The sequence below is a fragment of the Nicotiana tabacum genome, chromosome 21 (assembly GCF_000715075.1).
Source record: "Nicotiana tabacum cultivar K326 chromosome 21, ASM71507v2, whole genome shotgun sequence".
NCBI classification, from domain to species: domain Eukaryota; kingdom Viridiplantae; phylum Streptophyta; class Magnoliopsida; order Solanales; family Solanaceae; genus Nicotiana; species Nicotiana tabacum.
This window is the reverse complement of record NC_134100.1, coordinates 92414078-92431313: the sequence shown is the minus strand read 5'-3', so window position 1 is coordinate 92431313 and position 17236 is coordinate 92414078. Positions and strand designations below refer to the sequence as shown.

Genomic DNA, 17236 nt, shown 5'->3' with positions numbered 1-17236 from the left:
TATGTAACGAGGAATGCCAAAGCGATAGATTATGTTTACTCGGATGAAACTTGCAACATTTTCCTTCTTTACCCTTAAGAGCAACAACTTCAGCCCATTTTGAGAAGTATTCAGTTGAAGCCAAGATGTATAGGTGACCACCAGAGGACTTTGGCAGTGGTCCAACAACATCCAATCCCCAAGCGTCAAACGTCCAGGATGCCACAGTCAGGTGCAACACTTCAGGAGGTTGATGAATAAAATTCGCATGGAATTGACAAGCCTTGCATCTTCGAGCGTAGTCCAAGCAATCTTTTACCATCGTTGGCCAATAATATCCCATCTTTTTTATATGGAAGTGGAGCTTTGATCCAGACTGGTGTGACCCACATACCCCAGAATGTGCCTCTTGCAAAGCTTGGAGTTCTTCTTTTCCCCCTAAGCATCGCAAGAGTACTCCCTCGAATGACCTTCTGTATAGAGTATATTTGTAGTAAAGGAAGCGAGGTGCACGACGACGAATTTCAGTCCTTCTCCTCGGATTTTCTGGAAGTATCCCATAACATAAATAGTCGATAATGGGTTGTCGCCATTCTTCTTTCTCAACTTCAGAAACAGCGACAAGATGCTTGAGTTCATTTTCTTCACCTTCAGCCTCATTTGGTGGCGGTACTACCCATGTTTGCTAGACAGTAACTTGTGCTTGATCAGGCAGGGTTAACGACGAAGCTAGGGCAGCTAAAGCATCAGCCTTCTTAGTTTCTTTCCTTGGCACATGCTGAATAGTCACATCACCGAGCCACCCTATTAATGTTTTAGCGTAATCATGATATGGCCGTAGTTCAGGCTTCTTGACCTCGTAACTACCTAGAAGCTGATTGATCACTAACTGAGAGTCACCAAAGACTTGCAATTGCAACCGCTTCATTTCGATAGCCATTTCAATCCCAAGTATTAGTGCTTGATACTCAGCAATGTTGTTAGAGCAGAGTTGCGTCAACGTAAAAGAGTAGGGAAGAACTTCACCTTCAAAAGTGACAAATACTACACCAGCACCAGCTCATCCGCAATGTGCACCACCATCAAAGTACATCTTCCATGGAGGCTGAACTTCAATAACCATTGTGTCCTCATCAGGTAGTTCGTCAGTTAGCTCCCAATCATCAGGTATAGGGTGATCTGCCAAGAAGTCTGCTAACACTTGTCCTTTTATAGCCTTTTAAGGGATGTACACGATTTCAAATTGTTGAAACTGGAGGTACCACCTTTCTAGTCGATCACTAAGGACAGGTTTTGACATCACGAACTTGATGGGATTTTCTCTAGAAACCAAACGAACGACATGAGCTTGAAAGTAGTGCTTCAACTTTTGGATTGAGAAGAAACATAACTTTTCAATTGGCGAATAATTCAGCTCATTTGGTGTCATCATCCTGATCAAGTAGTAAAGGTAGTTTTCCTTCCCTTCACTATTTTCTTGGGCCAACAGCGCTCCAACAGACCTTTCTTGTGCTGAAATGTATAGTATCAGCGGCTTTTCAAGTATAGGGGCTGCCAAAACTGGAGGCTTCATCAAGTAGGATTTAATGTTCTCAAAGGCATTGCTACACGCTTGGTCCCATTTGAAAGGGACACCTTTCTTCATAAGACGACTGAATGGTTGGCACCTCCCAGCTAGGTTTGAGATGAATCTCCTAAGGTACGCTAACATTCTTTGCAGACTTTTCAATTCGTGAATATCCCGAGGCTCAGGTATTTTCAAAATGGCATCCACTTTGGCTTGATCAATTTCGATTCCTCTATGTCAGGCAATGAAACCAAGGAACTTTCCAGAAGTAACTCCAAAGGCACATTTCAATGGATTCATCCTAAGTTGGTACCTCCAGAGTAACTCGAACACCATTCTCAAGTCTTTCAAGTGGTCGCTCTTCTCTCTTGATTTTACCACCAAGTCGTCAACATAACATTCGACATTCTTGTGGAGAAAATCATCAAAAATATTCTGCATAGCCCTTTGGTAAGTAGCACCAGTGTTCTTCAAGCCAAAAGTCATTACCTTGTAGCAATAAATTCCCTTGGGGGTACGGAATGCAGTAAGGTCTTCATCTTTTGGCGCCATGCGATTTTTGTTATAGCCCGATGAACCGTCCATAAATAACATTGCCTTGTACCCAGTAGTAGCACCGATCATCAGCTCTGGAATAGGAAGCGATAATTCATCTTTCAGGCACGCATTGTTGAGATCCCTGAAGTCAACGCACACTCGAATCTGGACATTTTTCTCCCTTACAGAGACAATACTTGAAACCCATGTTGGGTATTTAACTTCACGAATAAAGACAGCTTCGATGAGTTTGTTAACTTCAGTTTCAATCAAGGGAACCAAGTCCGTCTAAAGTGCCTTTGGGCTTGTTTAACAGGGCGAGCACCATTCTTGACGGCAAGGTGATGGACTGCTACTTTCGGGTCCAAGCCAGGCATCTCTTTGTAGCTCCAAGCAAAGACATTCCTGAACTCCTTGAGTAACTCAATATAAGTGCTTTCTTCATCAACTTCTAGTAAAGCACTTAGGTAGGTGGGTCTTGGTTATTCATCGGTGCCAAGGTTAATTTCTTTTAAGGCATCAACTGTAGTCTTCACTCCTTCTTCAAGTTCAGGTGGAGCATCTTCTTGAGTGTCCCCATCGTTGAAGGATATGTGATGACATGGTGAAACATCCTCCAATTCTGCATTATCCTCCATTGAAGATGGAACACCATTCTCGCCTTGTACTGTAACATGATACGAAGAACCCACACTTTCTTCATCTTCGTCACGTTCCTTAGTGTAGACCACAGTATATGTCTTTACCTTCAGTACTTCTTTGCATGAAACCACAAGTTTTGTTTGTCGCCTCATTCTAGAAGGAACCAAACTTTTGAAATCCTTAGAGATCTTCTGAATTTTGGGCAAAACAGGTGTTCTTATGCTTTGAAAATTTCTCTGGAACTTATTCCCCTTCTTTAATGGACCCAACCTCTCAAACACGGAAGTCCTCACAGTTGATTTTCCAAGTCGATCAAAGACAGAAGGCTTGTTAGAAGCGGCAGATTAATCTTCTACAGTGATATAATTGCTGCTCGCACTTCTTATGGAGATGCGCACTGGTGACGGTTGCTTGTATCCCAAACCTTCACGCGGTTGTCTCGTCGCAGCTTCTGATGGTAGCTTCCCTAACTTTGACGGCTCATTAGGATTGTATCCAGCTTTTACAAATAGCCTGTAAGCGTTATGATCAAAACCTTTATCTGTTCTCTTTATAGGGAGCGCCACATTCTGCAAACGATTTTGGGCCACAAACCCTGCAAGCGGTATTGAGGACGACTTTACTGCCTCAATTCGTTTGACCGGAAGAGTTAACCCATTTAGCATGTTAATTTAGAGATTAGATGATTCACCTTCATCTTTCTTTTTTTTAGGGACGTATTGGAGCGGAGGAGTTACTTTCTTGCCGTGAGACACAATGTTCCCTTTATGAGACTTCTTTTGGTTGGGGTGTACCTTCTCAGCAACAACTTTGGTTTTGTCGGCAACCACCTCAACTCTCTTAGTTGTGGACTCGTCATCCTTGTCATTCATGACATCATCAGCTTTTAGTTCCTTTATAATGCAGTTCTTCAAGTAGAACTTTGCATCGGCGAAGTGTGACTCAGCTTCGGTGAATGGTTCGTCATCAGCAATTATCTTTTTCTCGACTTCACCTTCGTAGTATTTCAAACATTGATGGTAAATAGATGGAATCACTTTATTCTCATGTATCCAAGGCCTTCCAAGCAAGACGTTGTATGAAGTCTTTGCATCGATCACATGTAGCCATGCACTTGATTGCATATCTTCAATGGTGATTCCCAGTCTGCTCGCGCCTATGGCTCTTTGCCCCCTTTGGTTGAATCCTTGGATCATCACATGACTTTTTGAGAGTTCGTTCATGGGAATACTAAGTTCTTTCACAGTGCGAATTGGCAAAATGTTCACTGAGGATCCTCCATCAACCAAAATTCGATTTACCCTTTCATCATGCATATAGCCAACCAGGTACAATGGGCGGTTATGAAGAGTGTCACCTAGCAGAAGATCGTCATTTATGAATATGACTTTTTCCTCACAAGTATTAACTTCTTGAGGAGTGGACTCGATGAGCTTTTACGAAGATGGTGCCAATGGTAGGTCATCACTATTTTCTTCCCCTTCGTTAGCATGGCAACAAGAGGCATCAATACCCCCATAGGAAATCTTCGTGCGGAACCAACTTGGTAAAAACTCCTCCAAGGTCACTGGATGTCGTGGCTTTTGAGGGTGGTGCACCTCCACTTTTTATTTCTTTAAGTGCTTAACTAGATTCCATCTCCTTGGTCTTTTTACCATCATTTTCCTTGTTGGTTGTTCTACTGATTCTTTTCGTGGGCTCCTTCTGTGGTGCCTACGACGAGTCACTAACCTTCATCATCCTCAGGTTGATCGTCTTCAACTTTGTTGTTCTCCAGTAATTCTTCATCTTTACTTTCTTTAAAACTACATAATTCGTCTGGACTGAATGAGCCAAATGTGATAGAGACTTGGTTTGCGCTTGCTTTCTCATCTTCAAGCACGATCTTCTTTTCACGAGCCAAGTCCATAACTTTGTCCTTGAAGACAAAGCACTTCTCCAGAGGGTGGCTCATAAGTCGATGATATTTGCAGTAATTTGGGTCATCAGTTTTCCCAGCTTCATTTGGCCGCTTCATCTCTGGAATCTCAATGAGATTTAACTCGAGGAGTTCTTCGAAAATGGTTGGCACATCAGAATCCAGAAATTGGTACTCTTTCTCTTGCATTTCCTTTAGAGTCAACTTTCCACTTGGCTTATCTTGAAACGAAGTGGATTTCATACTCTGCTTCTTGCTCACCTTCGTCGTGAACTTCACAGGTGATGTGTTGACATTCATAGCTTCTTTATTTTCAGATATTGGTACAAACTTGCTCCATTTTCTCACTTCTTGCTTGTCATTCCCTTTGTGAGGTTCATAGATGGGCAACCTTTCATTTCCAGCGGAGGCCATGCTCAATTCCATGTCATGGTCACGAGTTGCAAGTTCTTCAAATGTGCTAGGCTTGATACCTTGCAAGATATAGCGCAATCCCCAATGCATGCCTTAGATGCACATCTCTATGCCAAAAGCTTCACTAAGCATGTCTTTATAGTTGATGCTTGCGTTCCTCCAACGATTGATAAAGTCGATAACTGGCTGACCCTTTCGTTGATGAGTATTTGTGAGTTCCACCATGCTCACAGTGCGCCTTGTGCTATAAAAGCGATTGAGGAACTCTTGCTCTAGTTGATCCCAGCTATCAATAGATCCCGCCTCAAGGTACGTATACCAATCAAAAGTATTTCCTTTTAGCGAGCGGACAAACTGTTTGACAAGGTAATCTCCATAAGTCCCAACATTGTTGCATGTCTCAACGAAGTGCGCTACATGTTGCTTTGGATTGCCTTTACCATCAAACTATTGAAACTTTAGAGGTTGATAGACAATATGCATCTTCAACATATAGATCCTTGCAATGTACGGCTTTGCGTATGTAAGGGAGGACTTGGTAGCAACTTCATATTTATTCTTAATCGTTCCTTCAATGAACTCCTTCAGTTGATCGATGGGAATCATCCCTTCAGATGAGACAGGGATAGCCTTAGATGCTACTCGTATCGGGGGAGAATCAATCTCTGGAACTTCTGGGAGCTTGCCAGGTGCATGGGTGGATTATTCTTCCATCAAGATTCCCACCTTGTCTGTTAGCTTGTCAATTCTAGCATCTTGATTTTGCATGCACTTGATCAAGCCAGCGATTGCTTCCGTCAAGTTCGCCAACTGCTCTTCCACAGATGAAGTGTTTGTCACCATAGCTTGCATGATTGTTGTAGATGATAGGGAGTAGCATGGATTGTCACACTGATTGATTCTCTAATGGCTCATGCTACACGGTGTAAGTGGGGAGGATCCATCACTTGAAGCATCATCATCTTCCTTCACAAACGAGTTCTTGGATCCGGAGAGGTCAAGCAGAGCAAGAGTTTTCTTGATCTTTTCAGCAACATCGCTTCCTCCTTCGGGTACGTTTGTGGAAGATCTTTCTCCTTTTGGGGATGAAGATCTGAAAACAAGGGTTGATGCGGACGACACTTGGGGTGTTTGTTTTCCTAATAAGCTTGCTTTGCTCCTCGTAACTGGTCCAAAGCTTCCAAAGGTAACATCGAGGATGCTTTCCACATCAACATAGAACCTGGAATTAGCAGCCTTGGTAGAAGTTGAACTGGAGTTGATTTTCTTTGAAGCCATTTCAATGTTCTTGAACTTTGGTGATTTGAAAAGTTGAGATGAGAGGTAGAGATTTTCCCACTGGGCGTGCCAGAATTCGTAGAAAATAAATTTGCGTCAGAAAAATAATCGAGACTGAAAAATATTGCAACAATCGTAGTATTTTATTTCAAATATTTGAGTGTACAATCTCTATGAATCCTCTGATTCTTCTTTCCAATAGTAAATAAATTCAAGGGCCTTTGAGCTTGATCTTGAATCTATATTTGTTTCCACGAATGATGATCTTGAATTCAACTAGCACGAACTTTGATTTGAAATCGTACTCCTTGAATCTTGACTTGTTCTTCGTTCTTGAGCTTTAAGTTCTTCGTTCTTGAGCTTGAACTTGATTTCTTGAACTTGAACTTGATTGCTTGATTGCTTGATTGCTTGAAGCTTGAAACTTGTATAGAAATTTACGGCGTCTGATCCACGAGCTTTTTTTTTGCTTCTTGTTATAACTTCTGGTGTCTTTTCTGGGTTATGAAGACCTCTATTTATAGTTGTGGAAGGGAGGAATTATGATAAGAACAAACTCTTTCCGACCAATCAAATTGAAGTGTGACAATGCCGTATTTGATTGGCCAGAACATGTCACTTGCACACGTGGCGCGGTTTCAATGGCCTTTTAATGTGACTTGGCATGCCTTATCGTGGCATGATTCTATTGGCTCTTCCAGTTGACTTAGCGTGCCACGTCATTTGACATGTGGCATTGGGCCTCTAGGAAGATGACATCTTGGGCCTAATGAAATGGGCTCATCGCTTGTGGCCCGATTAAATGGGCTAGCCTAATGAGTTTGGACTTATTTATTTAACTCATCTATATTGGACTTATTTAATCAATCCAATTATATTAGCCCATAATATTTTTTTATTATTTGGACTAGTATATTTAAAATATAATCCAAATTATTTATTGAATTTGAATCCGATAAATTTTACATGCCTACAATTAATTTATCGTTAAAAAAATTATAATTACCTAATAAGTTACCTAATTGTTTAAATATGTTTTACTGTCTTCCATATTAAAAATTACACTAAATATATTTTTCACTTTAATATAATTTCAGAATAAACGAATACTTCCTAAATTTGGGTCACATTGTGAGTTATATGTAAGAAAATATTGGACAAAATACAAAATTTGCCGGTCAACCGAAACTAATTGTATTTGCTAGGGCCATAAAGTGTATAAAATATATACTTTTATTTTGGTAAATATGGACAATTTTATTAAGTACCAATGCAAGAAATACAAAACCCATCTAGACTTACTCAGCCCTGCTGGTTTATATGTACATATTTCTAATCGACCCTAGTAAAACTAATAAAAAGGGGGGCCTTAGCCCTTAGAATCGAATTCTAAACCGGCGTGGTGCTGATGGATGCTTCTGATCAATAGAACAAGAAGAGGACCAAAAAGAAAGACCACCAAAAGTAACGACCACCAAGATAGGCATAGTAATTCGATCTTTTGATCACCCATTTTTTGAAAACTATTTTAGGTGGCTTCCGCCTTACACACGGAAGATTGGATTGCCTGAATCACGAGTCTTATATATTTATATGTACATATTTCTAACCGACCCCTAAAAAAATAATTATATGCTTTGCTAGGGAGGCGGGTTTCCATTTCTCCATGTAGCCGTAGTCCCTCATTACCTCAAGCTCCATAAAATATGTATATTATATATATATATACACACACATACACACACACACACACACACACACATATATATATATATATATATATATATATATATATATATATATATATATATATATATATTTTGTCGAAGAAACTAAAAATATTCTACGTTCAAGAAAAAAAAAAGGTAAAAAGCCCATCCAACCATTTGGGTTTCTTCTGCCCTAATCATAAAACCCTTTGGGCAATAGAGAAGCACTAGAAGTACTACTGCCGTGTAGTTTCTTCCTCTCCAAGAAACTACAATCTCTCTTCCTTTTAATAAGTCCTCGTCCTTATCACACTCAGCAGAAGAAGAAAAAATCAGAAAAGAAAAATCTTTCAAATAATTCAGATATGGGGGAACTAGAAAGAGAAGATATTGCTGCTGCTTTACTTCTTTCTTGGTTGAAATACACTGCTGTTAGTAAGCAAGATGTCCAAAATATGGCCACCATTTTTTATGAGAAAAAAGAGTCCAAGAAATTGCAAAAATCAAGAAGAAAAATTTCAAAGCCAATTCCAAAAAAGATTCGAATTTCACCCTCTACATTGACAAATTTACCAAGTTTGCCCCCAGTTCAGAATTTGAGAGGAATAATTGGTACTATATGTAGTGATCCTTTTCAGAAGCAATTGACAAAATCTGATGTTGATGAGCATCAGGGGAGGCTATTATTGAACAATGAAGATGCGAGGAGTAAATTATTACCATTATTGAATGGTAAAAATGGTGAAAATCTGGCTAATGGTGTAAAAGTCACAACTTTTGATCAATTGTGCAATTCTTATAAAATGACTTTTAAGACTTGGGGAAATTACAGGAGTTGTGCTTTTAGGAAGTTGGAGACAGTTTGTTAAAGATCATAAGTTGAAAGAAAATGATTATGTTACTGTTTGGATGTTTAGACATAGAGAAAGTGATGGCCTTTGCTTTGCTATAACTTGGAAGAGGTATTTAAGTGAATATTAGTAGAGGGGCGGGATCATTATCCCGAGTTTCTAAGGCTGCCACTTGGTCCTAAGGTTGGCTCCAGATGGATTTCTCGGTCGTCTCAAAGTAATTATATTTAGTATATAGTAGTATTAGTCTAACAATTGATTAGTCATTAGAGTATTTTAATTTTGATTAGTTATTAGTTAGTGATTATCTAGAAGGTGGAATTAGTAGTGTTATGTTTTTCTGTAGGGAAGTTCAAATTTTGTTTGGTCCTTTATGAACAAAAAAGGACAGATGAATTTTCCTAGTTGAAAGATTGAAGTAAATATATATATAAGAATAGTTTCTAATATTTGTATAAAATTTGCATGATTTCTGAGTGTTTTATGACTTGTGGATATTGTCACAGTGTGTTGAAACTGCATAAAAGTGAGTTTCAAATTTACAATGCAAGTTTAATTGCAGTTACAATTATCATCTGGTACTCAAGTTGAGAGCTTTCTTCTTTGGAAAGGGTCACATTTGCTCATTACTCTTCGAAATTGAGCTCCAAGGCTAATTTTAAAGCATTGAAGGGGAGTCTTGGTGTGACTGGTAAAGTTACTGTCATGTGATCAAGAAGTCATGAGTTCGAGCCGTGGAAACAGTCTATTGCAGAAATGCAGTTTAAGGCGACATACAATAAACCCTTGTGATCCGACTCTTCCTCGAAGGTTAATTTAAAAGCATTGGAGGGGAGCCTTGACATAACTGGTAAAGTTGCTGCTATGTGACCAGGAGGTCACGAGTTCGAGTTGTGAAAACAGCCTCTTGCAAAAATGTAAGGTAATGCTGCGTACAATAGACTCTTGTGATCTGGTCCTTCCCCAGACTCCGCGCATAACTGGAGCCTAGTGCAATGGGCTGCCTAAGTTAATTTTAAAGCATACTGTAAATTTGGACATCTTTTCTTTGAAAAAAAATTGGACATGAAAATGAATCTCTAAGTGACTAGGTCAAATAAGAGACGAGGAATCAAGTGACAACGTCAAATATGAGACGATTTGCTAACGACAAGAATATAAGTCAAGCAAAAGTGCAACGAAAGGCAAATTTGAACCTATTATAGCAAGTTACCATTTTTGCTAGATTACCAATCAAGCTAATTACAAATGATTTCCTTTAATCACTTTTACACCATTTGTGCATAGAACTTTTATTTACTATTGAACAAAAACTAAACTTGACCTGTTTTTTCATGGCTTCCTCTACTCTTGAATTCTGATTCATGCCCAACTAGAAGGAAATCAGATATGGCTTTTATATTCACTTTTTTTATTAGAACAAAATAATTGACCACAACACAATAGTGGAACTTGCAACTGGAAACTGACTGATCCTCGGTACCTATAGTCCAACTAGAAGAAAAAGAGTTAAATGAACAATTGAAATTAGGGATTGTACATATTGGAAATAGAGCACTACTAAGTCCTCACTTTGCTAAAACTATTGATTCCCTACTTTGCAAAGTTTTCCAGTAAGAAAAGGCAGTAAACTTATTACAAAAAGCACGTAGATTTATGAGTTCATGCTTCTATACTCTTCTAATGCTGGTGAAGCCACAACTTCTGTAATTTTATCCACAAGATGCACAATTTTAGGCTCTTTTTCATGGTAGTCCCTTTGTATCATTTCGGCCAAAGGCGAGGAAGTAATTTCGATGAAGCATCAATGTCCTCAAGATGTTCCGTGTATGCCAACTATTTCTTCCGAAAACAGCTTACTCCAATTCCTTGAGAAAATCTACATTGTCAACAAAAACCTGCATGTTTTCCAAAGATGTTAGACTTGCGTATTCAATAACAGTAGAACTTACGATTAGAGAACTAGGGGGAAAAACACATAGTTGTAATGTTAATAGTATTACCGATTTCCAACCATCAGGATCTAGGCATGCTACAATCTTGGTGCTGATACCAGGTAGCGGTCCTGGTTCCCTCGTAATCTTTCCACCACACAGTCTGATTGCTTCTGCGGTCTTGTACACATCATCTGTGCCTATAGCTATCTGTTGGCAGATGTGTAAGTCAGTGAACTTTGGATGGAATGAGTAAGGAATCAAGCTACAAGTCTCGTATACGAAACACACTACTTCTTTTTCTTTCTTTCTTTCTGTTTTCATTGATAACAGAAAATATTTGCTCTAAAGGGACGCAAGCTTGGTTGATTCTTGAGTGTACTTTGGTAATAGTATGAAAGATCTAATGACCGTAATTATTTGTCCACTCAAGCCGTTGCAAGCAAATGATTTTGAAAGGCTTTGGCCATTTTTGGTTATAGGAATTTAACTGGTTCAGATAGTGTGCTACCAGTATAACATATGACATGTAAAGTAAAGGTGCTACTAATATATGGAGTGCTACCTGTGCATATGCATTTCCCTTGTCATATTCAGTGACACCATAATTATATGTCAACTCCATCACAGAACTCGTGTCTTCTGGACCATATCCCAGCATTGCTATTGTATACTGCAAATTATAACAGCTTGATAAGACTTTTGTATCAACAAAATACACAATGAAATTTCCATCCATTGTCTTCTATATGCATGTTCATTTAGTTTGATAGAAGTTGCTTCAAATCAAGCTACAAATTTGTCATGTCATGAAATTTGTAGTACGGCTGGTCACAAGAAGAAGGCAGTAGAAGTTAGCAATCTCTCCTTTCTATGAACACTAGTTAGTAGTTATTGTTTCAACTATGCTAACCTATTGGAAGTTGCAAATCGATATTTGAATAACTGCAAGGGCAACGGATATGACGGATATTATCACGGCGTGCTCTTAAAACACAACTCAGATATAAAGAGCAACATATTCAGTTCTGGCAAAAATAATATCTGCTCCTCCATTGCAAAAGCTTGACAGATTCAGCCTAGTAAAGACAAGCTCACCAATCTTCAGCCTCATTCTTGGTCACTAATTTATGTTTTCTTACTGAACAAAAGTCACAAGATCAGAACCTTGATATAAAACGACTAATATGCCCTCCAGTCCATTTTATATGACGAAGTTTAAGATGTTAATTTGACCTATAACTATATTAGTGACAGTAGAAGAAATATCTTCAAGCAATGGTTGAAATATTAGTTTGAGAGATAAATATCACATCAAAAGTTTACAATTTGAGTAGTTTAATGAAAGTTGTGAAAGTTGTAGAGAACCCGAGTGGTGTCAAACATCTTATCGTCTCAAAATGAAATGATTGTTATATAAATTCAGATAAAGTGCCTATAAGTTCAGATCTACCAAATGCTACCTTTTTTTGAGTAGATAATAGTCAAAAGAAAAAATATTTTGACTCTTCAAATAGTAAATAAGTCAACTTCTTCATTTTAGTTTTATTTTTTTGCATTAAAGTATAATTAATTAAATTTGTCTCTACAATATTAAAGTTTATATCACCACATAAAAGAATATTGTATTAATTAGTATAAGAAGTCAGTTCAATATGTACTGATATTGGATCGTGATACAGCCATTGAAATCCTGAAACTTGTCGAAAGGTACAATAATTAACCTTGCTATCATCATCCGCGGAACTGTATCAAACCCTTTAGGATGTTGGGAAAAGAAACTGTGTCACATATAATGTGATGCAGGAGCATTAAAAAAAACAGAGTGGTCATCAACACTTACAAAAGCAGCATAAAAAGGAAGTCAAATTGAAGTACTACTACGAGTAGACTTTGAACCATGCACATTAAAGAATAGCATAAATAGCAGTTTTGCACTAACAATTGGCCTAATTGAAGTACTGCTACAAGTAAGACACAGAAGCCTACATTTTTTTTGTTTGTTGGGGGGGGGGGGGGGGGGTCATTTTCATTCTGTCCAGCCACATCTGTAACTACATTTCATAGAACAAAAGGGCAAAGATATTCCTCCTTGCTTGAATTGTTTCTTGAGAGAAAGCTTGCTTGGGAAAACACCAAAAAGTATGGAAATGCATCAGAGTCAACCTATCTCCACCGTGCAATATAATTACATATGCATGATGCATTCCGCTAACTTATCTTCTTACCAATATTCCAGGCAAGAGGTATTTAAGCTGCATACACTAGGTCAAACATCCATGATGATTTCATTTGTTATGCTGACTGTTTAAGAAAATCTGTCAACTTACCTTGTATTCCGGGTTGTCACGTGTGCGGAGAAGCTTCATACCATAAGCCTGAAGATCAAATTATGGAAAGTAAGGATTTCCGGCTAACAAAACTGAACCTTGCAGTTCAGCTAATAAGAGCACAAGACTAGCAGAAAGTACAATAACAACAATATTTATGAAGTCGTAGTAATCTTACCTTCTCATAAAAATTTATGGCGCGGTCAAGATCTCCGACTCGAAGCATTACTTGGCATAGGGGCTCGGGTGTTGGACCCCTCTCTAAAAGTTCAAACTTGTAACCATCAGGATCTTCAATAAATGCAATAACTGTCTTCCCTCCTTTAACAGGACCTGGTTCCCTGCTTACTTTCCCTCCCTTAGCCTTTACGAGTTCCACAGTCTTTGAAACCTAATGCACACCCCACAACCAGGCAAGTACTCAAGTCATACAAAGATGCAATCGTTGAAGATGTAAAAGATGAAACCTGAACAACAGGGTTATGCAAATAATACACCCTACTTTAGCGACCAAAGACAAAATGCAGTAACAGTTAAGCAAAGAAAGGGCCTTTCGAGATATGCAAGATTATACATTCTATGTGATATTCTTTTCACTCTCTGTTTATAGAGGAACTTACATCCTCTACAGCAATTCCGAAATGGCCAAACCCAGATCCGATATCATACTTGTCAACTCCATAATCTGATAGTGTCATAAAATGAGAACATTAGATTCTGACAGTATAGAGCTTGTAAAAGAGATACTTACCTGTAGCCGTAAATATGTGAGTTGTTTCCAGAAACTTACTGTATGTGAGTTCAATAACAAAATGAGAGTCCTCTGGTCCATATCCTAGAAATGCATTTGTGTATCTTTCCTCAGGGATGTCACGCTTTCTCAATAATTTCATCCCTAAGCACTCTGTATAGAATCTGAACACAATTACGGACGGTTAGAAGAGGCAGTTAAAGAGAATAAGATCGTGACTTTTGAACAGAATTAGATTAGCAAAATACGGAGAAGATATTTGTACTTTATCGTCTTTTCAAGGTCCCCAACACGGTAAACTACATGAAGCATTCTTCTCTTGTCCTGCTTGACCCACTCTAGGACATTTTCTTGGGTCGTAGCAGTGCTTGCATGTGCCATATTTCCCGCAGCACTGACCGACAAACCGCCTCCCTTTTCTCTTAACAGCTTAGAAGCTTTAAGGCCAAAAGATTGCAACTGTGGAATTGCTGCAGAAACATCAATATTATTAGGTAAGCAAATCTCTTACTAACGGAGACACCCTAAAATGCAGGGATACAGTAGAGTCTGAAGGTCAACAGATTTAAGCAACAATTTCCACCTACAGCATACAAATCGATGGCATTCACTGGTGTGCTGGTGAGCAAATCATCATAAAAAAATTGACGTCAAGCTATCTTATTGTCACTGTTTCAAATTATTGTAAGTTATATCCTTCTTATCCCCATGAAGACAAAAGCTCACACTACTCTCGGTGCAAGAAACAATTGTAGAGAAAGAGTAAAATAAGACGTCTTAAAACAGAAATACTCCAGCACTAACCTTTTTAAGTTTACTGCAGCACATGTTTCCATGTTAGACATCATCTAAGGGTGGTGCTCGTATGGTTAAATGCGGGGTAGTGGATTTATTAGTGCATAGAGGAGCGATCACTTATTCTAACTACAGAACTGCCACAGTTCAGCGAATTGAGGTATGTCGTTTGATGATAGAAGCGATGATTCAGTTGAAAATTATGCTGTCTGAAAAGTAGAACCAGCAAACTTTTAAATGAAAACAACAACAAAGAGAGTAATCCCCTTCACTGAGACTCTAACCCCAGAAAATTGTGCTCTTTTATTAATATATGAACCAGAGATGAAAGATGTGACTCTTAAATACAAGATCCAAGCCAATGGGAAATAGAAATGTAGTAAACCACGTTAGCTATACATTTTTTAGCTATACATTTTAAAGCATACGACTGGCATAAACGATTTGACTACAAGTATTTATATTTTCTAAGTAGACTGCATAAAAATGACATTAGCGCTCTAATTTTCTATGAAAATAATAAAATATTTGCTCCTAGACCAATGAAACTAATCGTAAAGAAGAAGAAAGTTCAGTACCAAAGACAGAGATAAACTACTATTTTACGTCAATCAAAGAATGTTAACTATCCATATAACAATTTCTTAAGAGTAAATTTGGCCCCTTCAAGAAAGGTTTTGTTAATATCACAGATACTGACAATTCCATCATAGACTAGAGTAGACACATCAGCAATATGCCAAAATCACATTTCCATGTTCCACATGAACATATAAGTTTTTCAAGAGACAATGTTATCAAAGAAAGAAACTTCTACATTCAGTAGCATTACGACATTTTCTTTAACCTCCATCCTGCAGTAGCGGAACACATCATAGACAATTCCATGATAGACTAGAGTAGACACATCAGCAATATGCCAAAATCACATTTCCATGTTCCACATGAACATATAATTTTTTCAAGAGACAATGTTATCAAAGAAAGAAACTTCTACATTCAGTAACATTACGACATTTTCTTTAACCTCCATCCTGCAGTAGCGGAACTAGGTGCAGAAAAGGGGGTTCAATTGAGCTACTTTCGCCGGAAAATTATACCGCGCAAATAGGACAAAAATGATTTTTTTTTAGTTATCTATAAATTGTTGAATCCCCTTAACATAAGAATAGATCCCAACTATCACATTCTAGTTTTTCTTTTTTTAATCCCCTTGTATAAATTCCTAGCTCCGCCACGGCCACCCTGCGCCACTATACGATACTTCCTTGTGCATTAAATTGAAAATAAGCACAACATACTACAAGATAATTTACATTTGCACAAAGAAAATACCCATAAAATCATAACTGTATACAGGTATTCTAGTGCACATTTTATACTACAAAATGGATACATACAATAACTGGTCATAAATTGAAGAAAAACAAATAGAACCAAACAAACAAGGATTCAATATGAGCACTTAAAGAAAAAAAATATAAATTAGGTACATAAGAAATTGGACAAGAGTGGGTTGCTCTAGTGGTGAGGACACTCCACTTTCAACCAATAGGTTGTGAGTTCGAGTCACCCCAAGAGCAAGGTGGGTGGGGAGTTCTTGAAGGGAGGGAGCCGAGGGTCTATCGGAAACAGCCTCTCTATCCAGGGTAGGGGTAGGGTCTGCGTACACACTATCCTCCACACACACAACTAGTGAGATTATACTGCGTTGTTGTACATAAGAAATTGGCCATACGTTGAAAAAAATATGAATTTTATATATACTGAATTTAACTGAGATAGCAGGTTAATTGCCATTTTTCACATATACCAATTACTAATATTTACCTAGAGATTTACATAATAATTTGACTTGATTGTATAAATATAGAACCTAAACTCAGAAATTAAAAGGGGTTTAATATTAAGGGCTGAAACGAAAAAATAATAATAAAAAGATAGAGAATTTACCACTACCCAGATGAAAAGAACCGAACTTTCGTTGAGAATTATGAGAAAGAAGCGAAACACAGAATCTTGAAGTCCCAGAAAATTTATTTAGGGATGAAAGTGAAGGCCTAATTGAAGAGGCCATAGGTATTATCCTCACCATTTTTATTTTATTTTTTAATGTAAAGCTGCTTTTTTGCAGCTGTTTATGAGACAAATGGCAAAGGCTGAAAATGGGGAAAGAAGAAATGAAGATTTGATTTATGTGGGAATGAAGTGTGGAGCTAAACTAAAGAGAGAGAATATACAAAAAACAAAGAGTGATTAATTTGATGATGACTAAGGTTGTATGATTGCGATGGAGAAGAGACACGAGATTTCACCTCTTCTATGTCTTTTGATTTCAAGAATAAAAAAAATATTAGTCGGTCATATTTATTGTTTATTTTTTCTAATTATATATATAAATTATACATTTATTATATATAATTATATACATATAATACATAAGTTATGTATATATTAGAGTTTCATCGATTATTTTTAGTTTAAGTGATTGAGTGAACGACTATTTAGATTAATTATTCAATAAAAAGTTT

General features: G+C 37.8%; 1 protein-coding gene across 1 annotated transcript; it reads right to left on the bottom strand.

Moving 5' to 3' along the window:
• Nucleotides 1-10390: 10390 nt before the first annotated feature.
• LOC107813142 (putative lactoylglutathione lyase, chloroplastic) lies at nt 10391-16996 on the bottom strand. Its single transcript, XM_075241493.1, has 9 exons — nt 16659-16996; nt 14176-14380; nt 13950-14074; nt 13780-13844; nt 13338-13550; nt 13160-13207; nt 11395-11502; nt 10899-11039; nt 10391-10793 (listed from the first exon to the last, which is right to left on the bottom strand). Exons 1-9 carry the CDS (start codon nt 16798-16800, stop codon nt 10752-10754), a joined length of 1089 nt encoding a protein of 362 aa, XP_075097594.1. The 5' UTR covers nt 16801-16996; the 3' UTR covers nt 10391-10751.
• Between the last annotated feature and the right edge of the window lie 240 nt (nt 16997-17236).